Source organism: Dama dama, chromosome 5 (assembly GCF_033118175.1).
Source record: "Dama dama isolate Ldn47 chromosome 5, ASM3311817v1, whole genome shotgun sequence".
Taxonomy (NCBI): Eukaryota; Metazoa; Chordata; class Mammalia; order Artiodactyla; family Cervidae; genus Dama; species Dama dama.
In genome coordinates this window covers 1232841-1257500 of record NC_083685.1, presented here as the reverse complement: position 1 = coordinate 1257500, position 24660 = coordinate 1232841, and the positions used below count along the sequence as shown (strand labels likewise).

The 24660-nt window shown below is 60.3% G+C and overlaps 2 protein-coding genes across 3 annotated transcripts; one reads left to right on the top strand and one right to left on the bottom strand.

Annotated features, from left to right (window-relative positions):
- Nucleotides 1-1700: 1700 nt before the first annotated feature.
- VPREB1 (V-set pre-B cell surrogate light chain 1) lies at nt 1701-6056 on the bottom strand. The gene is made up of 2 exons (XM_061141400.1): nt 5941-6056; nt 1701-5857 (listed from the first exon to the last, which is right to left on the bottom strand). The coding sequence occupies exons 1-2, from the start codon at nt 5984-5986 to the stop codon at nt 5433-5435; spliced, it is 471 nt and encodes a 156-aa protein (XP_060997383.1). The 5' UTR covers nt 5987-6056; the 3' UTR covers nt 1701-5432.
- A 2385-nt stretch (nt 6057-8441) lies between these two features.
- On the top strand, nt 8442-22251 carry TOP3B (DNA topoisomerase III beta). Of its 2 annotated transcripts, none has more exons than XM_061141397.1 (18): nt 8442-8495; nt 11169-11337; nt 12175-12306; nt 13095-13201; nt 13935-14009; nt 14810-15006; nt 15313-15469; nt 16112-16225; nt 17481-17571; nt 17827-17981; nt 18083-18188; nt 18524-18670; nt 18742-18915; nt 19736-19864; nt 20243-20392; nt 20615-20715; nt 21154-21355; nt 21727-22251. In XM_061141397.1, the coding sequence occupies exons 2-18, from the start codon at nt 11268-11270 to the stop codon at nt 22203-22205; spliced, it is 2586 nt and encodes an 861-aa protein (XP_060997380.1). In that variant the 5' UTR covers nt 8442-8495; nt 11169-11267; the 3' UTR covers nt 22206-22251. The 2 variants fall into 2 exon arrangements, with proteins under 2 accessions (XP_060997380.1, XP_060997381.1); XM_061141398.1 differs by having other exon boundaries at nt 8444-8495; nt 11172-11337.
- The last annotated feature ends 2409 nt before the right edge of the window (nt 22252-24660 follow it).

The window sequence follows — 24660 nt, the reverse complement described above, 5'->3', positions numbered from 1 at the left end:
CTGCTGGACCACACGTGTAGCTTAAGTGTAAGTGTCCTAACAAGGGAGGCTGAAGCAGAGGACAAGGGCGCCGGAAGTGCTCTTCCTCATGCTGGAGGCGCCAGGGAACCTGTGAAGATGCGGGTTCAAACTCAGCAGGTCTATGGCGGCCTGGACATGTGGCATTTTTCAAAGCTCCCAGGTGATGCTGAGCGCTGCCAGCCCATGGGTGCCAGGCACTGCGCCCTGGTGGTGGCCCCCCAGGACAGCTCTGAGGTCCGCGGAGCTGACGCTGAGCTCGAAGCTGCTGCGTCTCTGGGCCTCTAGGTCGAGGATGTGCTAATGAGATGCCAGGAAGGACAGGAGGTGTCTGATTTGAGGGACTTTTCCAGACCGCCCCCAGTTGGACGGCAGCCACTGGGAGTGGAGGGATCAAGGTCAGCCTGTGAGGACCACCACCCTCCCAGCACCACTTCCGTCTCTGCAGTCCATGCAGAGTCCGGTGGACGAGAACCTGTCACGACTTCCGGCCCGGGCGCCACCGTGCCTTGAGGGCGGCAAACGGAGCTTTCACGTTGCTTTTTAATGCCTTGCTTTCTTTTTTAATTTTGAGTGAGTGGTGTAAGGTGGGTTGTGTTTTCCTGAATTTCTCCTTAATGTTTCTTCTCTCGGGACAGTGACGTGTTAGGGACCCTGGTCACATGGATGGTTTCAAATGCCTCTCATTCTTGTCCTCTTTTTCCATCCAGGAAATCATTAGTCTTTTAAAGAAGACTCTCATACGTGTGCTAGTCACTCAGTCGTGTCCGACTCTGCAACCCCAGGGACTGTAGCCTGACAGGCTCCTCTGTCCGTGGGATTCTCCAGGCATGAATGCTGGAGCGGGTTGCCATTTCCTTCCCGAGGGGATCTTATCAACCTAGGGAGTGAACCCAGGTCTCTTGCATTGTAGGCAGATTCTTTACCATCTGAGCCACTACACACACACACACACACACACACACACACACACACACACACTGGAATATTACTCAGCCGTAAAAAAGAATAAACTAATGCCATTTTCAGCAACATGGATGGACCATCATACTGAGGTAACTCAGAGACAAATATCATACTCTATCACTTCTATGTGGAATCGACAAAAAGCATACAGATGGTTTGTATACATAACAAAAACAGACTCGCAGACAGGAGAACAGCCTTATGGCTTTCAAAGGGGAAATGTGATGGGGGGTGAAGTCAGAGTTTGGTGTTGACATATGCACGCTGTTGGGTATAGATGATTAATGGGGACCCTGGTGGCTCAGAGGTTAAAGCGTCTGCCTGCAATGCGGGAGGCCTGAGTTCGATCCCTGGGTCAGGAAGATCCCCTGGAGAAGGAAATGGCAACCCACTCCAGTATTCTTGCCTGGAGAATCCCATGGACGGAGGAGCCTGGTGGGTTACAGTCCACGGGGTCGCAAAGGGTCGGACACGACTGAGCGATTTCACTCACTGTAAATGTAGCACAGAGAACTCTGCTCAATATTCTGTAAGAACCTAACTGGGAAAAGAACTTGAAGAAGAACGGATATGTGTGTAACTGAGCCATTTGCCTCTACACCTGAAGCTGACCCAACACTAAATCAATGACACTCCAAATAAAATAAAAATTAAATCAATAATAAAAAAGATGAATGGCAAAACTAAAAATAAAGGAAAAACAACAATAATAAAGATCCATACACCAACAATTTTTTTTAATAAAATCATCATCTTTTAGAGAACCAGCTGAAGTGAAGGTGATTTGGCCCAAATGTTTTAAAGACAAAACTGAATGAGCTGTTTCAGATGCACCATCATGTTGGTGCTTAGGCACTGACTTGAAAGGCCTTGTGCTGCCCAAAGACAGAAAAACTTACCACGGTTGCGGTGGATTTAAACACCTCAGTGTCTTATACCCATGAACGCGTGATGGTGCTCACAAGTTGGAGGATGCTAGCACACTGACTTGTGATTTTCGATGACTGGTAAATAAAGGGGGGAAAGATCAGACATTTATCCTGGTTTTACTATAGGAAAGCCCTGGGGCACCTCCATCATTGATGAGGGGACATGTCCCTCCTAGTTCTGCTGGAATGAAAGTATCTTCGTTTCACATCCTGTCTTGAACAGTGTGCACATCACATAAAGGCAGTGTCGGGTGAGACTCTGTGCTCAAGGGCCTCTGAATGTCAACCCCACCTGGCCTCTTTGAGCAAGGTCACCCGCCCCAGCTCGACTTGCCAACCCCCGTCACAGCCACACGGACCTCGGTGTGCGCGCAGAGCCCTTGCACTTCACCACGTCTGATAGGTAGGCTCCTTCCCGCCAGACCCCTGGGTCCTCCTCAGATCCCCTCTCCCGGGCCTCGACGTCTAACTCGGGCCAGAATGTCTGGGCCCTGGCTTTCAGTACCACTGGTGACGTGTCCAAGCTGGCTGGAGTCTGCATTTCTGGGTCAGACTTGGGAGCGGGGTGATGGAGGAGCCAACAGGACCCCCTGCTCTCTGGGTTTCTTGCTGTGACTCTGAATCCCGGAATCACAGAGGATGGAAGCGAGAGAAGGGCTGGTTACAAGCAAGAGACAGAGCTCTCCAGGGACCACCTAGCTGGCCTCTGGAAACCGGGGCCTGGTGGTCCATGACCAGAGGCAAAGTTCTGATGCAGGAAGAACTCAGTGCATTTCAGAGAGTGGAAGCCCAGTCAGTTGAGTCGCTCTGTCGTGTCTGACTCTTTGCGACCCCATGGACTGCAGCACGCCAGGCTTCCCTGTCCTTCACCATCTCCTGAAGCTTGTTCAAACTCATGTCCATCCAGTCAGTGATGCCATCCAGCCATCTCATTCTCTGTTGTCCCCTTCTCCTCCCACCTTCGATCTTTCCCAGCATCAAGGTCTTCTCAAATGAGTTGAGTCTTTGCATCAGGTGGCCAAAGTATTGGAGCTTCAGCTTCAGCATCAGTCCTTCCAATGAATATTCAGGGCTGATTTCCACTAGGATGGACTGGTTGGATCTCTTTGTAGTCCAAGGGACTCTCAAGAGTCTTCCCCAACATCACAGTTCAAAGGTCTGATGCAAGAAGCAAAGCACCCAGGGGCAAAGGTCTGATGCGGGAAGAACTCAGTGCATTTCAGACAGCAGAAGCCCAGAGGGGGCTGGGAACCGGCCTGAGCTGAGATAAACTGTTGTACAGGAGACTCAGGACACACACACACACACACACACACACACACACACACACACACACACCCCTAAACACACACACACACACACCCCTACACGCACACACACACATGCATACACACATACATACACACACATACACACATGCACACACATATACACACAGAGATACACACACAGAGATACACACACATACACACATGCACACACACAGAGATACACACATACACACACATACACACATACACATATACGCACACATACACACAGAGATACACACATATACACACACATACACATACACACACATACACGTACACACATATACATACACACATACACACATGCACACACATATACACACAGAGATACACACATACATACACACACATATACACACATACACACATACACACAGAGAGAGATACACACATATACACACATACACATATACACACACATACACACAAACACACACATACACATATACACACGCACATACACACATATGCACACATACACACAGAGATACACACAGAGATACACACACATACACATACACACACATACACATACACACATATACATACAGAGATAAACACACATACACACATGCACACACATACACATATATACACACATATACACACAGAGATACACACACATACACACACATATACACACAGAGATACACACACACATACACACATACGCACACATACACACACATATACATACACACACACATACGTGCACACACATATACACACAGAGATACACACATACGCACACATACACACACATATACATACACACATACACACACATACGCGCGCGCACATATACACACAGAGATACACATACATACACACACATACACACATATACACATACACACATATACACACATACACACACATACACACACACATACACATACATATATGCACACACACACACACACACACACACACACGGAGGGGCTGCCCCGGAGGGTCTTTTCAGTCTTGAGCAAGGGACATTCTCAGCCCAGTTTGGAGTCACAGGGGAGGCGGTTCACCTGGCACCTCTCTGAATGGGAGACGTGTCCACCTGTGTGGATGTGGATGCACAGGGTCCCTCTCTGCAGGGCACACGTGGACCCCGCCCCTCAGGGCTCGGGGTGCAGATGTGGGCCAGAGTAGCAGGAACCCACTGTTTCCTCTTCGCCCAACAAGCCCATTGGCGAGGCTGCACCCCTGCCCATGGGGTTTCTGGGGTCCTGAGGGGCTGGTACCCTGGAGTCCACAGGCACAAGTGGCCTCAGGCGGCCTTGCTCACCCCACTGAGTGTGGTCTGGCTGGAACCTGGAGGCGGGAACGAGTGTTTCTCCAGAGCAGGGTCAGCAGTGCACAGCCCAAGTGCCACAACCAGCCCAGCCCTGTCTTGCTTCTATAAACCAAGTTTAACAGGAAGCAGTCATGCCCGTGTGTTCACAGAGGGTCTGCGGCTGCTTCTGAGCTCTCAGGACAGAATTAAGTAGTTGCCACAAAGATTATATGGCCTAGAAAACCGAAACTAGTTCCTATCTGTGCCATTTACGGAGAATGCTTCCTCTCACCTGGCCCAGGGTGTCTCTGTTGGGGCGATTTTGACTCCTTGGGGACCTTCGGTGATGCCTGGGGATATCTGTGGTCGTCATAACTACAGGCGGGAGGCTGTTTGGGCGGTGGAGGCCAGGGATGCTGCTGGACCCCCTAGAGGGCACAGGTCAGCCCCCCATGGCACAGAACCATCGGGCCCAGCAAGGGATTGCGTCCACACGCATCCCTGGGCACCGCTCTCCTCCCTGGAGGGCCAGCAAATGTGTTTTCTAAGCTGCTTACCCTGTGCACAATCAGGTGACAACAGCGTGTCCTGTCCTTGGTAGGGGCACCCCCAAGGGGCCATGTCAGCCACCTGCCCCGGAAGACCCACAAGCCCACGGGTTCTGGCCAAGCAGACCATGGCCGGCCAGTCTCCTGGGACCTTCACCCTAGCTGGTTCTCAGGTGCATTCCACTCATTCTGGTGGTTCACAAAGCATCCCGGGCCTCCTCCGAACCAATTCAGACCACTCGGCAGAACAACCTCCCAAGACGCAAGCACCTTTAATCCCCAAATCCACCCTCCAAGGGGGTTCACAGGAGCGTCTTCTGGCCCTGGGCAGCCCACCGCCCCAGCCTCCTCACCCACACCCCCACCCCGTGGGGATGCAGCCCTTCAGCCTTTAGTGCAAGGGGAGCGTGTCCCGGGGGACCCCGGGGCCCTGGGAGCCCGGAGTGGCTAGCTCCCTTTCTTCCCTCTCCTCTCTCTGCATCTCCCGCCTCCGCCCCATGCCCAGGGCCCCCACAGCACAGATATAGACAGCCTCGTCCTCGGCCTGCAGCCCAGCGATGCTCAAATACCCTGTGTTCTTGGCCAGGTCTTTGGAGCCAGAGAAGCGAGGGGGGACATTGGGGCCCTGCCTCTTGTCCGAGTGGGAGAAATATCTCAGCAGGAATCTCGGGGGGTGGCCGGGCCTCTGCTGGTACCAGTAGATGCTGTAAAGGCCGATGTCGTGGTCGCCGCGCAGAGTGCAGGCCAGGCGGACGGTGTCTCCCAGGAACGAGACCATGGAAGGTGGCTGACTCAGCACAGGCTGAGGGCTGCAGCCTGGGGACACAGAGGCGGGTGGGCATCGGGGCAGAGCAGGGCGTGGGAAGGGGCCGGGAGCCGCGAGCTCCGGGGCTTCTCACCTGTGCAGTGGACCAGGAGTCCCAGGAGGACGAGGACCCAGGACATCGTGCGGCGGAGCAGAGGTCTGCCTCCAGTGTGCGCAGAGCCCCCGGGTCCTCGCGGGGCAGGGCCAGCCCCCCCCCCCCCGCCCTCCTCCCCACCTCCCAGAGGTGGGGCCTTGGCACGCCTGGCTCCCGGTGGCCATCCCAAACTTCCCTGGGTTTGTGATGCCTGTCGGGGGGAGCGGCCACGTGCTGGCCCTTGTGGCTCCTGCCTTAACCCAGGGGAAGCGTTGATGGAGGAAGCACCTGCATGGGGCTCACAGACCAGTGCCCAGGAGGCCAGGATGGAGTCCCTGAGGGGGCGACTCCGCATCCCCCAAAGGAAGCTGAGCGCCACAGAGTAAGCTTCTTGTGCACACTTGTGTGTGTGGTGAGCCAGGAAGAGAGGACAGGTCCTCATGGTGGGCAACACCTGCTGGGGGCTGCAGAAGGTGTAGGGGCCCTGGGTGAGGGTCTGCTCCGTCCCCTCCCATGCCCCTAGCATGCCCCGCCCCCTCCAGACCCAGCCACTGTCCCCCTGGAGTGAACCCGGAGTGACTAGCAGCTCCTGAAAAGGAAGCAACTGGACGGGCTTTCAGGAGGGGGCAGAGGTAGCCTTAGCCACTCTAGCTCTGTCCCAGGCCTTTGCCCCTCGTCCTCATGGGGGTCTCCCCAGGGAGCCGGGGAGGAGGCATCTGTGAGCTTTGTGGTCCTGGGGGTCCACTCCTGCCCCTGGGTCCTTGGGTCCATAAATGAGATGCTGTGCGTTGACCACGGCGTGTATAGTAGAGAAACGGCTACTCTTTGTCCCTGGTTCCTGGGAGGCAGCCTCTAAATCCAGTGCTTGTTATTCAGGGGGGCCCCTGAGTTTATACTAATGGGTGATTCGTGAAGGATGCTGGCCATGAGGAAAGCCCCACCCAGCGATGAGACGATGCGAACTTTGAGCTGAGCTCCCAGGACGGGGAGGGGGGCTGGAGACCGAGTCCATCACAGAGCCAGTGGTCCCCGCAACTGTCCTGAGGAATGTAATCCCAGTGGCCACCGAGGTTCAGGGGAGCCTCCCAGGCCATTTGGTCAGAAATATAGGTGGCCTGGGGATAGCTGAGTTTGTAACTGGTGTCTGAAATGAGGGATGGGTTTTTTCGGGGGGAGAGGGGGTCGCATCCTTCATTTGTGCAAGTCGCCCTAAACTCCACGTAGCCAGGGTCAGAATCAGATTGTAGGACTTCCTTGGTGGTCCAGTGGTTAGGAACTCGCCTGCCAGTACAAGGGACAAGGGTTCAGTCCCTTTTGTGTGAAGGTTCCACACGCCCTGGGGCTGTTGTAGCCACGCGTTGTTCTGGGAAACAAACTCACTCAGAAGGACAATGCAGATAGTGGAGTACAGTTTATTACACCTGCGGGCCCAAGGCAGAGTCTCCTCTTAGCCGAGGACCCGGACCAGTGTTTGTGAAAACCTTATATACCCTGAGTGTATAAGGTTTCCTGAAACCAGTCTGAATAAAGGAAAAAGAAAGATACAGTCAAAGTTAACCCGTGATCATATGCCTTAAGCCTAGGTAGTTAACAGGGGACAATTATCAATAGGCCTGTGGTCATACCCCAATAAGCATAACAGAATGTATGATTCTATTCGGTTACAGAGATAATTAGGGTACTCTTTTAGGCATGGAGAGCCCTGGGGCTCTTCCTTCTGGGGGCCTGGTTTTCCAGTGGTATGTCATTTCCATAGATACTGGGCATAGAGCTCCAAGTCCACAGTCCGGCCCAAGACGGAGTCCTGCTTTCAAGATGGAGCCTGTTCTCTTCCCTCCTTCAGGGCAACTAAAGCCGCTGCACCACAGCTCCTGTGCTCAACTGCTGAAGGCCTAGAGCCCGTGCCCTGCGGCAGGAGGCCACTGCAAGGAGAAGCCTGTGCAAGGCAGTGAGGGGCGCCCTCCACCCCTGGCAACTAGAGAAAGCCCCTGCACCGCAAAGAAAGCACAACCAAAAATAAATAAATTTTAAACATTCTCCTTAAAGAAAGATATTAAAATAAAGCCACGAAAATTATTTTAAATCTCCCATAAACCCATTACTCTAACACAAAAGGTTATTTTTATTTTCCAGATAGGTTTTACATTAGCTCATCCACGCATTCCACAATGTTTATAGCATTCAAAGAAGCCTGCTATACACGCATCGGTAGTTTTTAGTTTATTAGTAGTAGATACGTCTTCATGCTTATCATCCAGATTTCCTCCTTGTAGGTAATTGTCATTATTGCCTCCCCGCGGCGGGTGAAGAATGATATGGAAGGTATTTGGGGGGAACCCCTGTGACCCCGCGTGCTAGGGCCGACTGGAGGATCCGCCCCGGAACTCTCGAGCTTCAGAACCCACAAGTGCGAGCGTGCAGTGCCGGAGGCTGGGTGGGGGGGTGGAACGCTGTCCGGGCACGGACCCGGAAGCAGATATCAACAGACCCGGAAGCAGATGGCGACTGACCCGGAAGCAGATGGCGGGCCTCCAGGAGCGGGAGGCTGGAAGCAGGTGAGCGGCAGGGCGCTGTGCGGTTTGGGGCGCGGGTCTAGCCCCGTGGCCGGGCGCCGGTCCCGAGCCGGCTCAACAGTCTCGGCACCTCTCCCGGGCGGGCGGGTTCGGGGAGCGTCCAGAAGGAGGGGGCTCTGGGGCCGGGGCCCCTCTGCACCGGGTGGGGACTGAGGCGGCGTCGGGCGGGGTTGGGGTCCAGGCTCCGGCTCGGCCCGGCCTGGTCCAGTCCGGAGGGCGCCCGGGGTGTACGGGAGGGCGGAGGCGGCGAAAGGCACTTGTCGGAGCAGATTCGCTGGAATCCTGAGCGCTGCTTTCTCCCGGCGGCCCCGTCTGGCTTCGCTATTGCTCGAGAAGGGGACGTGAGGAGTCAGCCCAGCGCGGGCTTGGTGGTCAGCGAGCCAGGGGTCCCGAGAGCCTTGGCAAAGGTCTGACACAAGTCTCAGCTGTTCTGAACCTCAGTCTCAGTTCAGATCAGTTCTGTTCAGTTGCTCAGTCGTGTCTGACTCCTCGCGACCCCATGGACTGACGCACACCAGGCCTCCCTGTCCATCACCAACTCCCGAAGTTTACTCAAACTCATCTCCATTGAGTCGACGATGCCATCCAACCATCTCCTCCTCTGTCGTCCCCTTCTCCTCCTGCCTTCAATCTTTCTCAGCCTCAGAGTCTTTTCAAATGAGTCAGCTCTTTGCATCAGGTGGCCAAAGTATTAAGTTTCAGCTTCAACATCGGTCCTTCCAATGAACACTCAGGACTGATCCCCTTTAGGATGGACTGGTTGGATATCCTTTCAGTCCAAGATACTCTCAAGAGTCTTCTCCAACACCACAGTTCAAAAGCATCAAATCTTCGGTTCTCAGCTTTCTTTATACTCTAACTCTCACATCCGTACATGACCACTGGGAAAACCATAGCCTTGACTAGACAGACCTTTGTTGGCAACGTAACTTCTCTGCTTTTTAATATGCTGTGTAGGTTAGTCATAACTTCCCTTCCAAGGAGTAAGCATCTTTTAATTTCATGGCTGCAGTCACCATCTGCAGTGATTTTGGAGCCCAAAAAAATGAAGTCAGCCAGTGTTTCCACTGTTTCCCCATCTGTTTCCCATGGAGTGATGGGACCAGATGCCATGATCTTAGTTTTCTGAATGTTGAGCTTTAAGCCAACATTTTCACTCTCCTCTTTAACTTTCATCAAGAGGCTCTTTAGTTCTTCACTTTCTGCCATAGGGTGGTGTCATCTGCATATCTGAGGTTATTGATATTTCTCCCGGCAATCTTGATTCCAGCTTGTGCTTCTTCCAGCCCAGCGTTTCTCATGATGTACTCTGCATATAAGTTAAATAAGCAGGGTGACAATATACAGCCTTGACATACTGCTTTTCCTATTTGGAACCAGTCTGTTGTTCCATGTCCAGTTCTGACTGTTGCTTCCTGACCTGCATACAGGTTTCTCAAGAGGCAGGTCAGATGGTCTGGTATTCCCATCTCTTTCAAAATTTTCCACAGTTTATTGTGATCCACAGAGTCAAAGGCTTTGGCATAGTCATTAAAGCAGAAGTAGGTGTTTTTTCTAGAACTCGCTTGCTTTTTCAATGATCCAGCGGGTGTTGGCAATTTTATCTCTGGTTCCTCTGCCTTTTCTAAATCCAGCTTGAACACATGAAAGTTCACGGTTCACATATTGCTGAAGCCTGGCTTGGAGAATTTTGAGCATTACTTTCCTAGCGTGTGAAATGAGTGCAACCTCAGTCTACTCGTAGTATAAAGAGTTCCAACGAAGGTCTTGTAGTGAAAAGTGAAAGTCGCTCTGTCGTGTCCAACTCTTTGAGACCCCCTGGACTAGACAGTCTATAGAATTCTCCAGGCCAGAATACTGGAGTGGGTAGCCTTTTCCCTCTCCAGGGGATCTTCCCAACCCAGGGATCGAACCCAGGTCTCCCTCATTGCGGGCAGATTCTTTACCAGCTGAGCTGCCAGGGAAGCAGGCCTTGTAGAATTGCTCATTAAAGATTCAACGAAGTGGTGTTTACAGCCGTAGCACCGCCTGCAACGGAGGAGCTTAGAAAGGCTCCTTTCCCTGACTGCCTCGATGTTTGATTCAGTCACCAAGGTGGGAAATCCTCGGGGCTGTGTAATCCTGCTTTAGACCACGGTGTTCTACTTAACTGGCTCGAGCCTGGCCTGCAGAGGTGGGGCAGGGCAGGAGGAGGTTCGGTCAGAGCCTGTTGGGAAGGGCCAAGCAAGCTCTACTGGGGGCTAGATCCCCTGGCTGGCTGGTCTGGTGTCAGGAGGACGTGGCTACTGGCCTGGGCACGTGCCCTGGGTAAGGCACGCAGGGCACCCTGAAGTTCAGCCACGGTGGAGATGCCGCTCTTGGCCCCAGGGGTAAAAGACCGCTCCACTGGAAGGGGCCAGGCTCAAAGGCGCCCCACTCCACCCCCAAGCTTTCTTGTGCAGATTTGGGGCCAAAATCCACCTGGGGTCGTGGGGCCACCTCAGCTTCTCTCACAGGAGACCCTCATCTGGAGCTCTTTCAGCTGCTCTGGGCTGTTGTCTGTGAGAGGCCTTCAGGTCTCCCCCAGTTTCTGTTTCTGCCTCGGGTATGTTTGATCGTTCAGAGTGGCAGGTTGTGCCGGAAGCCCTGCTGTTCTTTGCGTGTCTTTTGTCTCAGCAGTTGGCGGCGTGGCAGCAGCGTGACGCTGCCTCAGCGCAGTGTCTGAGCCGTTTCCTGAGAGCAGAGTGCGGCGGGGCACCGGCAGCCCAAGGCACGATGAAGACCGTGCTCATGGTGGCCGAGAAGCCGTCCTTGGCCCAGTCCATCGCCAGGATCCTCTCTCGAGGTAGGAGCGCAGCTTTGGCGTGGGAGCATGGGCCTTCCTGCCCCGCCAGTCAGGCCTGCCTTCTTCCGAAGCAGCCCCAGGCCCCTGGAGTCGCGTCTGTTTGGGAACGGCTGGCATGGATGAAGCCCTCGGCCCCTGAGTCACTTGGTCCCTATGGGGTGCGATTACCTCCACACTCGGCGTGAGCCGGGTCTCCCCCCGGGCACAAGTAGGAGAAGGCAGCAGGCAGGGGGGCTGCTCTTGAACGGCAGAAGCCCGCCCTGCTAACCTGGGCAGGAAGTCCACCGGAAGGCCCCTGCCCCAGCCTGGGTGCTAAGGCCATGCCCGGGCGTCCGCACTAGTGCCCCACGGATGCCCAGCTACACGCACACCCCGCATGCCACTCGGGAGCGCCACGAGGCTGAGCCGCGGCCCCAGGGTACTGGGAAGCGATGACACTGCCCTTGCCCACCCTGGCCCAGGTCCTTGGGTGCTGGGGACTCAGAGATGGCAGGCGTCTGCCTTGACCTCCCCTTGGTCTAGCAGCTGAGGGAAGAGGAGACCCTGGAGCAGCAGGCTGAGAAGTTGTGGTCTGGAGGGGAAGGGACACTCAGACATGCGTGGTCCCCAGAGGCCGAGAGAGAGACCGGCAGAGGGACCCTCCGTGGGTTGTCAAGATGTCACCTTGGGGTCGACAGTGAGGGCGTCTCCGGGTCATTTCTGAGGAGGGTCTGAAAGAGGCAGGAATCAAATTCAGGAGTGAGCACAGAAATGCGAACAGCCCTTGGGCGGTCTCTGAGCACTGTGGGGGGGCCCAGCCCCTGGGAAGCTGTGTCAGGGCCGCCCACCTCTCCGCAGGCAGCATGTCCTCGCGCAAAGGGCTGAATGGGACGTGCTCGGTGTACGAGTACCCCGGGACCTTCGCGGGCCAGCCCGTCCGCTTCAAGATGACGTCCGTCTGCGGCCACGTGATGACCCTGGACTTCCTGGGTGAGCCCTGCCCTCGCCCACCCCCATTCCACTGAGGAGCCCTGCCCCGTGCTGCCCGCGGCCCAGAGGGAGCCCGGGGTGGGCTCGGGGCAGAGAGGTTTGTCCAGAAGTGGTGAGTCCGAGGCTAGCAGGCTGTGGAGGCTGCCCTGCAGTCCTCGCCGCAGCAGTGGCCCTCGGTCACCTTCCTGGGCAGCGTGGAGGCGGAAGCGCGCACCTGAGTGGGAGCCTGGCCTGTGCGGGTGTTCTGAAGTGGGCCACTGCCTGCCGAGGGTGCCCGTTGTCTGCGGTCATTCGGCGGCTGGCAATGAAAGGCCAGCGCCAGTGACCCCATGGACTGGCTCCAGGGCCGCAGTTGCTGTGGGTCCAACCGGAACTCTGGGCCTAGCTGCTTCTCTGCTCCTTTTGTGTGAAAGGTCTGAGGACAGAGCCATCGCCTCCCAGGATCGTCCAGGCCCCCTGCACCCCGAGCCTCAAGTAGAGAACTGGGGGAAATGCACGGGACAGGGGGCCTGAGGATACCGAGGTCCCCTGGGATCTGCTGAGCGCTTGTCAGGGCCGGCCAAGCGCTGGGCGGGGAGAGGGTGCAGGCGCTGGCCGAGGAGGACACAGGGTGAGCGGCATGCCTTTTGCCTGGGCAGTCAGCCCTCCAGGAGTGGTGCCCCCGCCACAGGCCCGCCCAGAGCTGGCTAGCTCCCGAGCGAAGGAGGCCCTCCCCTGAGCCTCCCTGTCCGGGGTCCCGGGCCCCATAGCTGTGACGTGTGGTCCTGACGTCCCGACGTGTGTCACAGGAAAGTACAACAAGTGGGACAAGGTGGACCCCGCTGAGCTGTTCAGCCAGGCCCCGACGGAGAAGAAGGAGGCCAACCCCAAGCTGAACATGGTGAAGTTCCTGCAGGTGCGTCCTGGGCTCCCTGGGGCCCACACTTCCCCTTCACGGCCTGCCTGGGCGCCCCGGTCACTCATCCCCGGGCCAGCCTCCTGCTTTAAAATGGTTTGGTGGTGGTGGGTTCTAAAACAAATGTAAACACGGGGACTTCCCTGGGAGTCTGGTGGTTAAGAATCTGCCTACTGGTGCAGGGCACGCAGGTTCAGTCCCTGGTCCAGGGAGATCCCACGTGCTGCGATCTAAGGAAGCCTGTGTGCCCCGAGTGCTGAGCCAGTGCCCCAGAGCCGGGGCTTCCTACCGCACCGTGACAGGAGAGTAGCCCCCTCACTGCAGTGAGAGAGCCACGCACAGCAGTGAGGTCCCAGTGCACCCAGGAGTAGAAGTAAAAACATAAAACTTTAAGAAATAAAGAACAGTAAAAATAACGTAAACCCATGGTAAAAGTTAGAAAATACAAGTAAGGAGGAAGAAAAAATTTATCTGTAATCTCAGCATCTAGGACAACTGCCGTTAACGTTTAGTCATTTCAATTCAATCTCTTTTTTGATGCAGTTTTGGGGATTAAGATCTCATGGCATTTATTATGTTTTTGGTCTAAAAACTAGCAGTTCTGAACTACATTCTTTGCTGAGAGGCTGAGCGGCCGGTGGCTCCTGAGGGGGGCCTGGGGGGGCTCGGGGCGCACGCTCTGCGTGGGCGGCAGTGGGGCGGCCGGGCAGTGCACACGCGTGTCTGTGCGCAGGTGGAGGGCAGGGGCTCTGACTGCATCGTGCTGTGGCTGGACTGCGACAAGGAGGGCGAGAATATCTGCTTCGAGGTGAGGGCTGGGGGTCCGCGGGCCGCCACACTGGGGGCCAGGGCCCCGAGGGGTGGAGGTCCATGGGGCCAGCCGGCTCTGCCCAGGCCGGGAGCGTCCCCTCATCTGGCGGGCAGCTTGTGAGGAAGTGCTGGGGCAGGATTTCTCCGGCGCAGGGCTGCCAGAAGGAGAGCGTGGCTTCTGAGCATTGGGCCCTCCCGGCCCCACCCGGGGACCTCAGCCCTGCGGCCGGGCGCCCTGTCGACCCCTCTCACCCCTGCCAGCCAGCTCTGCTCCATCACGGTGCCCGCCCTGCCTCTGCCGCTCCCAGGGCTGCAATCGCAGGAGCCCCTCGGGCTGTGACATCCCACTGTCGCCCGGGGCCCTCTCCCGGCCCCACCCACCCACCCCCGCTGCGGCCTGCGTGACTCTTAGTGACTCTGGGCTCCGGGACCCCCAAGCCCGCCGGGGTGTTGTCCAGAGCCCATGCTCCTACCTGTCTGTTGCCCTGCCTTCTTTTCCCATCGCTGTCTTTCCTCCCATTGCTGGAGGGTCTCCCAGATGCCGCCCGCCTCCCCATACTCTCCTCAAGAAGGCAGACTTAGTGGCCGGGATCTCTTGCGTCCCTGGCGGTAGCACCTCCTGGTTGAGGGTGGAAGCCGCTGTAGGGAGAGAAGGGTGTGAGCACCGGAGGGAAGGGAGTGCGGTGGCCGAGGCCCGCGGAGACCAAGGCTGCGGAGGGGAGGGCGGTGGCCGGCCGGCGGGAGCGGGAGGGGCGGGCGCCCGGGCAAGCTGTGGGCATCACCGCCAGGCCCCCTCAGGTGCTGGACGCGGTGCTGCCCGTCATGAACCAGCCCCACGGTGGCGAGCAGACGGTGTTCCGGGCCCGCTTCAGCTCCATCACGGACACGGACATCTGCGCTGCCATGGCCCGCCTGGGCGAGCCCGACCACAACGAGGCGCTCTCGGTGGACGCGCGGCAGGAGCTGGACCTCCGCATCGGCTGCGCCTTCACGAGGTGCGCCCCCCCCGTCCCCCCAGGCCCGACCAGAGACAGGAGACTGTCCACCTTCTCGGTTCCTGAGACAGCTGTCTCTCGCTGACGCAGACCACGGGGCCCCCGTGGCAGTGAGAGTGGGCGGGCCCCGGGGGGAGGCGTGGGGCATGCGGGGAGCTCAGAGCCGCTGCCCTCCGCCTGTTTCCGAGCAGGGTGCAGGGCTTCCTCCCGCCCCGCCCACCTGCCCCGGCACCCGACACAGACGCGAGTGCGTGCCTGACCGCGTGCCTGACCGGCATGTCCTTGTCTCTCTGACCCCCTTCACAGGTTCCAGACTAAGTACTTCCAGGGGAAATACGGCAACCTGGACAGCTCGCTCATCTCCTTCGGGCCGTGCCAGACCCCCACGCTGGGGTTCTGTGTGGAGCGGCATGACAAGATCCAGTCCTTCAAACCGGAGACCTACTGGGTGCTGCAGGCCAAGGTCCGCCGCCTTTTCCCGTTCACACCGGGATTTGCTGGGCTTGGGTGTGGCGGCTGAGCGCCTCCACCGTCATCGTGGTACCCAGGCCCAGGGCATGGACGTGGACCGCTGTCCCACTGTGGGCACAGGAGAGGGCCGTCCAGCCCAGGGTCAGGTCCGCCTCTGGGCTGGTCAGGTCCAAGGACTGGATTGAGGGCCATGGGCCACTGGCCTTCCAGCTTCTAAAAAGCCTTAGAACACGTTTTCCAAGTAGGAAAGATGGAAGGTTCTCGTAGGACTCCGAGTATAACATGGAGCCACTGCAGTCCACACGGGGCTGGGGTCCCCGGTGGGGCCAGGCCAAGGGCCGCAGGGGCTGTGGGGGTGGCTGCAACGTCCCTGAGGACAGCTCAGCGTTGGCGCTGGGCTCCCGTCCTGAGACTGTCTCCCTCACCCCAGCGAGGCCTCTGTCAGAGCATTCTGTGCTCCGGGAGGGGTAGGGCCTCCACCCACACACTGGGCTGCGGCCCTGAACAGGCCCGGCCATGAGCCCTTCCAGCCAGGCCCAGGCAAGGACCAGCTCCGCCTGCCTGGACTCCCCGCGGGCGGAGGCTCACCGGGGTGCTGTCTCTCCCTGACTCTCCTCCTGTCCCCCTCCTGCAGGTGGACGTCGATAAGGACCACTCCCTCCTCCTGGACTGGGACCGGGTGCGCGTGTTCGACCGGGAGATCGCACAGATGTTCCTGAACATGACCAAGCTCGAGAAGGAGGCCCAGGTGGGCTGCTGTGGGGCCTCGGAGGCCTCTGCTGGCCAGGGCGCAGGTCTCCCTCTTTCTGGAAAACAGACACCTTTTAGAGAGAGGAGCAGTTACTTCCACACCCGCCCCCACGGCGATCCTTCCCCTCCCCTCCCCCAGGCCGTGGCCACCACTCAGCTGCCTGCTCTGACTGGTGCGCATGCCCTGTGGGTGCCCCCTTGCTCGATGTCTGTCCTCGGCACATCCAGCCAGAGGATGTGCCCGTCGAGAGCCCGCCCAGGGCCCACAGTCAGCACGGCCGCTCCAGGCCATCAGCTCTCCTGGCCTCACCGGCCAAGTTTCTCACTCAGGGTCTCAGGAACTGGAAGCATGGCGTGTGGCTGGCAGGAAGAGGTTGATGCCACGGGGCAGGGGACTGGCCCCGTGGGGCCGGCGGGCGGGCCCGCGGCCATGCGGCTGCGCCTTGCCGTTGTGCCTCCTTGGGTCCCTCTCGCCCCGTGCGGTCGATTCAGGCGCCAGAGCTACTTCTGAAGCTGCCCCACGCTTCTGCCCATGACGGCCACCCCGTCCCGGCCTCCCCGCCGTGACCCCAGCCTCCACTGCTGCGTCTGTCTGTCCAGAGCTCGGGGTGTGGCCCTGGCTGGGTTCACATGGGGTTGGCAGGGGTGAGTGTGGCGGTTGAGAAGCCTGGATTGCTTCTGCCGTAGACAGGACGGTCACCTCTTCAACAGCCGTTCAGCCCAGAGGCTGAGCTGGTTGCTCACCTCGCTTTTCCGTGAGTGGGAGCTGTTCACTGAAGTTCCTCACGGCGACCCACAGGAGATTTCACAGAGAAAGTTCCGGCTTCCCGCTTTTCCTGACGAATCAGAGGGCGTAGCGACACTTGGGGGCACCGTGAGGGGCCCGCATCCCAGGACCCCCGCACCCCAGGATCCCAGGGCCGCCCGCACCCCAGGGCCCCCTGCACCCCAGGACCCCCGCACCCCAGGGCCCCCGCCTTCCCTGCGGACAGGGGTGCCGGCTCCTGTTGGGCCCCCATGTGCAGCCCCTGTTCCTGACTCCTCTCCTCCAGAGCTTCTCTCCTGAAAAACAGTCTCTAGAATTCTCTCTGATTTTCCTTTCTTGGGCCTGAACAAACATTCATTCGAGTCGTGGGGCCGCTGTAAAGGGCAGTAAAGAAGCCCAGAGGGCAGACGAGAGTCAGACCCTCGGCGGCTCCTCGCGCGCCCGCCCAAGCACCTGCCCACCCGCCCTGACCCCGGCCCGTCCCCAGGTGGAGGCCACGAGCAGGAAGGAGAAGGCCAAGCAGCGGCCACTGGCCCTGAACACCGTGGAGATGCTGCGTGTGGCCAGCTCTGCCCTGGGTAAGTGCGGGCGCTGTTCCTTTCTCAGGGCGTCATGACCTGGAAGCACAGGCCACCTGGCTGATAGGAAGGGGTGGCTGCCACCAGGCAAGGGGCTGGCCGTGTCTCGAGGGCTGCGCCGGTCACCCGCGCCCGCCCCGCTGGGGGAGCTCGGCCTTGGGCTGGGCCTGCAGACAAGGGCACTGGCCTCCCAGGAGCCTGAGCGCCCAGCCTGGGGCACCCGGCGTCTTGGCGCTGAGCTTGCATCTCTGGCAGGAATGGGCCCGCAGCACGCCATGCAGACCGCCGAGCGTCTCTACACGCAGGGCTACATCAGCTACCCGCGCACCGAAACCACCCACTACCCCGAGAGCTTCGACCTGAAGGGGCCTCTGCGGCAGCAGGCCAACCACCCCTACTGGGCTGACACGGTGAGCTGGGCCCGAGCACTGAGCCAGGGCGGCGGCGGCGCTCCCTTCAAGGGCCGGGGACCGCGCCCGGCTCACGCCCGCTCCGCCCCGGCTCCCTGCAGGTGAAGCAGCTCCTAGCAGCAGGCATCAACCGCCCACGGAAAGGCCACGACGCTGGTGACCATCCCCCCATCACCCCCATGAAGGCTGCCACGGAGGCCGAGTTAGGTACGGGGCTCCCCAGACGTCACGCTCTCTGGCACGCACGCACGCACGCATGCATCGAGCTTCACAGGAGGGCAGGGTGAGGCATGCTGGTGACCTGATCTCTGGAGGGGGTCAGGGCCCGTGGCAGCATGGGGCGTCTGAAAGCTGTGCTCCATTGCTGGGCCGGGACAGGAGTGACATGGGGGCAGGCCCTGGGGCAGAAGGCCAGGCGGGGCAGTGTGACAGGCTCAACCATGGGGGGGCCTGGAGTCCCCCATCCCCGCGGGCTGGGAGCAGGGGCCCCGGTGCCGCAGCAGGAGCCGGAGCCTGGCACTGAGCGTCCACGCCCGTGGCAGGGGGCGAGGCCTGGCGCCTCTACGAGTACATCACCAGGCACTTCATCGCCACCGTCAGCCACGACTGCAAGTACCTGCAGAGCAGCGTCTCCTTCCGGGTTGGGCCCGAGCGCTTCACCTGCACGGGCAAGACCGTCATCTCCCCAGGTGGGGCAGCAGGCGGGCGGCTCCCCTCTCCGCGGACGCGCGGCGCGTCCTGAGGGCCAGTGTCTCTGCAGGCTTCACGGAGATCATGCCCTGGCAAAGCGTGCCCCTGGAGGAGAGCCTGCCCACCTGCCAGAAGGGCGACACCCTGGCCGTGGCCGAGGTCAAGCTGCTGGAGAAGCAGACCAGCCCGCCGGACTACCTGACGGAGGCCGAGCTCATCACCCTCATGGAGAAGCACGGCATCGGTGCGTCCCGCCTGGGCCCGCTGGGGCCCTCGGAGCGGGGCAGGGCGGCTGGGGGCCCTGGCTGCGGCCTCCACCCCCGGGCCTGGCCTTGAACCTAGGGATGCGTCCTTGGCACTAGCTCATCTCCGGGGCTGAGCGTTGGCCGAGGGGGCCCCTGATTCACCTGCAGGGAGGGCACAGGTCGAGTCTGCGGACAACAGGAGGGCCAAGGCCCCACAGCCCTGTTCCCTGGGGCCGGAAGCGCCACATGGGGCGGTGTCCTCAGGAGCTTGTGTGGCCGCCGCTGCGTGGGTGACGGGTCTTGCCCAGACCCCAGGCCCAGGGTTGTGACCTGAGTCCTCACACCCCTGGAGCCAGCCCGGTGCCCCACTAGGGGCCCTGCCTTTCCCTGGGCTTGGCTCCGGTGGACCAGGCCCCTAGAGGCTGACAGGCTCTGGACGGCCATGGGACGGCCAGGCCGCTCTGCAGCTGGAAGCGTCCCCAGGGCCAATCAGGAGGGGCCCCGAGGCCAGGCCGCCGGCGCGTCTGCCAGCTGCTGGGGGACCACTTGGCCGCGGCACTCTGCGCATGGGTCTGCGCCCTGGTTCTGGAACGAGCGTGTGCCGTGGGGCGAGGCGGGGAGAGGCTGGAGCTCACATTCAGCAGACGCGAGGGGCGGGCGGCCGAGCTCCTTCGCCTCTGAGCCACCAGGAGCCTCCGCGTCGGGGGACAGTCCAGCTCAGGGTGGGCCTGCGAGTGGCGCAGGGGAGGGGGAGGGGGGAGCTGAGAAGCCGGCTTCGCAGGGCGGGCGGAGGGAGAGCCGAGTCCGTGCTGTGCCCAGGGACGGACGCCAGCATCCCTGTCCACATCAACAACATCTGCCAGCGCAACTACGTGGTCGTGGAAAGCGGGCGCCGGCTCAAGCCCACTAATCTCGGCATCGTCCTGGTGCACGGCTACTACAAGATCGGTGAGCCCCGGCCCCGCCCCACGCCGCGGGGCCTGCCCCGGCCACGCCTCCCATTTCAGGCCACGCCCCCACCACAGGCCCACACCGGCCGGGCTGATGGCCTCCTGGAATTGTTGGGTCTGAGAGCGGGGGCCTGGATTCCTGCAGACTGGCTCCTGGCCAGGCCTGGAGTCCTTGGTGCTGGGCCGTGTATCTGCCCTGAGGGGTCCCCCAGGGGCCGTGGGAGACGGCACAGACCTCAGCCGGGCAGCCCGTCCGGTGACACCGTCCTGTGACAGGGTGCCCTGGTCCCCAGCGTAGGGCTCCTGGGAGATCACAGGTGGGAGCCCTACCCCTGCACGCGGCGCGAGGGCTCACAGCGCCCCCGCCCGCCCGCAGACGCCGAGCTGGTGCTGCCCACCATCCGCAGCGCCGTGGAGAAGCAGCTGAACCTGATCGCCCAGGGCAGAGCCGACTTCCGCCAGGTCCTGGGCCACACCCTGGACGTCTTCAAGAGGAAGTTCCACTACTTCGTGGACTCCATCGCGGGTGAGCCTGCCCCTTCCCTGCCCCTTGGCGGGGGAGCCTGGCTTAGGGCCGTCACCCCCTCCGGGAGACCCGCTCCCAGGCCCTGGCTCCAGGGGGCTGCCGTCACCCACCACCAGGGGCGCCCCTGGACACGTGCGGCGGTCCCTGCGGCTGGCCCAGGACGCCAGCGTGGGGAGGCAGCGGCCGGGGCTGGGCTGTGACTCCGGTCCTGCTGGCTTGCAGGCATGGATGAGCTGATGGAGGTGTCCTTCTCGCCCCTGGCGGCCACGGGCAAGCCCCTCTCCCGCTGTGGGAAGTGCCACCGCTTCATGAAGTACATCCAGGTAGGAGGGTGTGTGTCCACGACACGCAGTCTCGCCTCCCCATGGCCTCGCTCCGGCGGCCTTCACGTGGAGTGACCGCGAGGTCCGGGCAGCTTCGTCAGCAGATGCCCAGCGCTGCCCTCAGATCAAGCTGCGCATGAGCCGTGGGGCCCTGACCCCTGGGCTGTCCACGCGCTCCTGACCCCGCGTTCTTTGCTGTCACGGGAGCTGACGCATACGTGGGGTTTTAGCAGCGCCTTTGTGTGCGTGTGGAGCAGTGAGCCCTGAGACTCGGTGGCCAGAGACCCTGGCCTGAGCGGTTCCGGCGACACCACACTGCCCACCCTGAGTGTGTTCTGCGTCGTGCGCCCTGCTCTGTGTCCCCGGGAGGCTGCGGGTGGGCGGGTGGGCCGGGAGGCCCCGGCAACCCCGTGACCCCCGCCCCCCGACCCTGCCCAGGCCAAGCCGAGCCGCCTGCACTGCTCGCACTGCGACGAGACCTACACGCTGCCCCAGAACGGCACCATCAAGCTCTACAAGGAGCTGCGGTGCCCGCTGGACGACTTCGAGCTGGTCCTGTGGTCGTCGGGCTCAAGGGGCAAGAGCTACCCGCTGTGCCCCTACTGCTCCAACCACCCGCCCTTTCGGGACATGAAGAAGGGTGAGCCCCGCCCGCCCGCGCCACCCTGGACTCCAGCCTGGGGACACGGGGGGAGGGTGCTGGGGGCCCCCCCGCGGGCAGGGGGAGTCCCCAGTCCCCACCCTTCTCAGGGAGACCCGTCCCTACCTCCAGCAGCTTCCAGGGCAGCCAGTGGTCCCACCTGGGCCCCAGGGAGTGAGACAAAGGGGGGTAGACCTGACCGGAGGCCGCCCAGACGCCCTTCCAGAAACCTCAGCATTGGTTGGGGGGGGGAGCTGTGAGAGTCAAGGAAGCCCTGAAGAAGCAGAGCCCAGGGTGAGCGTGTGTGGGGCAAGAGGAGGGGCCCCCGGGGTGGGGGTGGGTGCGTGCACCTCACGCGGCCCTCCCCGCAGGCACGGGCTGCAACGAGTGCACGCACCCCAGCTGCCAGCACTCGCTCAGCATGCTGGGCATCGGCCAGTGCGTGGAGTGCGAGAGTGGCGTGCTGGTGCTCGACCCCACCTCCGGCCCCAAGTGGCGCGTGGCCTGCAACAGGTGCAACGTGGTGGCCCACTGCTTCGAGAACGCCCACCGCGTGCGCGTGTCCGCCGAGACGTGCGCCTCCTGTGAGGCCGCCCTGCTGGACGTGGACTTCAACAAGGCCAAGTCCCCGCTGCCAGGCGACGGCACGCAGCATACGGGCTGCGTCTTCTGCGACCCAGTCTTCCAGGAGCTGGTGGAGCTGAAGCACGCAGCTTCCTGCCACCCCATGCACCGCGGGCCCGGGCGGAGGCAGGGCCGGGGCCGGGGCCGGGGCCGGAGGCCGGCGGGGAAGCCGGGCCCCCGGCGGCCCAAGGACAAGATGTCAGCCCTGGCAGCCTACTTCGTGTGACGGCTGGCAGGCCACGGGGATCATTAAATGTGGTGTCTTCTGCAGAGCCAGTGGCTCCCCAGCCTTCCTGCCGTCGGAGGGCTGTGCCCATCCCCTTGCCTCTCCCTCGTCCTGCACACGCCCCCCGAGTGCCCGCCCTGCCCGAGTCCTGCAGGGGGGCCACTGCACAGAACCAGGAGCGGGCCCGGTGCAGGGCACCCGCTGTGTCCCAGCGTGAGCCGTGGCACCCCACCACCCGAGGCTGGGGGGACTCATCCCTGGGTGTGGGCCCCCACTCCACCTACTGCCCACCGGGTGGGTCTGTGTGTGGGGGGCCTGCATGTGACCCTGGCCCCCCAGGCCTGTTCCCCTTCCCGTTCTCAAATGTGTCCCCTCAGACAGAGGCAGGCAGCAGCAGATGGCAGGGTCAGGGGGAGCCATACCACCTGCAGGCCACAGGTCACCTGCCCGCTTCCCATGAGGGCGCCCACCTCAGCCCACCACATGCCCACCTTGGGACGTCACCCCGTGCCAGGCCTCCACCTGATGGGCCCCATGAAACGCCTCCCCAAGCCTGCACGCAGGGCAGGTTGGAACTGCTGCCTGGGTCGTAGGTTCACCCGAGAGGCTGGAACTCGGGCTGGGCGGGCCGGGTGATGTGGGAGGCTCCTTTCCCAAGGGTAGAGCCAGGGCTAGAGCTGAGGCAGGCAGAAACAGGGCGGGAGGAGCTGACACCAGCCACAGGGCTGGTCAGCTCCTGGGCATGGTGTTGGCGCTGTGCCCGCTGGAAGAGGCAAGCTCCCGGCCAGGCGGCATGTCTCGCTTCCCCACCACCTCCCAGCGCTGGCCTCGGGGGGCATCAGTGCTGGGGAGTCTCGTGTGGGCCGCCTGGGAGGCCCATGGGATGTCAGCTGTCATAGGATCCCCTCCCCCACCCAGCAGTCCTCAGACTTCAGTTCACACTTGTTCTGGGTGCACTTTGAGAAACACTGAGACAGGGTCTCACAGCAGCCCTTGGAGGGTAGGTTGGCAGCTCTTGGTCTCCTTCTGATATGGAAACTGGATATGGGGCAGCTACAGAACATGTAGAAGGTCACAGGTCATAAGCATTTAACCACAGGCCTTGCTGGGGTCACCATGCTGACTTGCGGGTGGGGTTGGGTTACAGAATCTAGGAAGGCCTGAGGAGAAGGGAGCCCACCCTGCCTTCTCTGCCCAGATGCCCACTGCCTTTTAGATCCACCCCCTTCCCAGTCTGTCCTTCCAAATCGGCCGACTGTTAGTTCCCCAGACTCCTGTTAGTGAATCTTAGTTCCTGGGCCAGACACGGCCGTGTGCCCACCTGGAGGTCAGGTGGGCAGGGCCCCAGTGGGGCTTTGAGGGCTCTTCCAAAAAAGTTTATATTATGCTTTACAACTGCATTGATATAAAGATGAACATATTATATATTAAAACATTTTCTTTGACCTAAATGTTTATCTGTTCGGTGTTAAAATACTTCCAGGGAATTCCGTGGCGGTCCAGTGGTTAGGACTCCCCACTTCTATGGCCAGGGACATGGTGGATCCCTGGTCTGGGAAGTAGTATACCACAAGCCGTGTAGCATGGCCCCCAGTTTTTTCCCTTGGTCTCTAGGGTGGCAGAGAAGCGGCCCCCTGAAGATGTCCGCGTCCTGGGCCCTGGAACTGTGCTGCTCTCAGATGACGTGGTGAAGGGGAATCAGGGCTGCAGGCTGAATTAGGGCTGCTCATCTGACTTTAGAACAGATTACCTTGGGTCATTGGTGGCCCAAGGTCATCACAAGGGTCTTCTTGGCTCCGAAGGTGGGGGAACCATGAGCTAAAAGAGGCGGGGCAGTTAGAAGCTGAAAAAGGAGGGAAAACAGATTCTCCTCTAGAGCCCTCAGAAAGGAAGGGCACCCTGATGACCCTTGAATGTAGGCTATTGAGACCCTGCAGGCTTCCGACTTCCAGGCCTGCAGATAGTGTGTGTCTGTGGCAATATGAAATTAAGGGTCCCTAAAAGGGTCGTGTGGAGAAGGCAATGGCACCCCACTCCAGTCCTCTTGCCTAGAAAATCCCATGGACAGAGGACCCCGGTAGGCTGCAGTCCATGGGGTCGCTTAAGAGTTGGACACGACTGAGCGACTTCACTGTCACTTTTCACTGCCACACATTGGAGAAGGAAATGGCAACCCACTCCAGTGTTCTTGCCTGGAGAATCCCAGGGACGGGGGAGCCTGGTGGGCCGCCGTCTATGGGGCCGCAGAGTCGGACACGACTGAAGCGACAGCAGCAAAAGGGTCGTAAGCCCAGGCAGTGTCAGGTGGCACCCCCGCTCCACCAGCCGCTGACCCGCTCTCGACTGTGCAAGCTGCAGTGTCTGGGCGCTCCCGAGGAAGGGGTTGCTTTGTCCACCTACCCGGACGCCAAGGGCGGAGGAGACGCGCGCCCCGCAGCCGCGGCCGCCAGGGGTC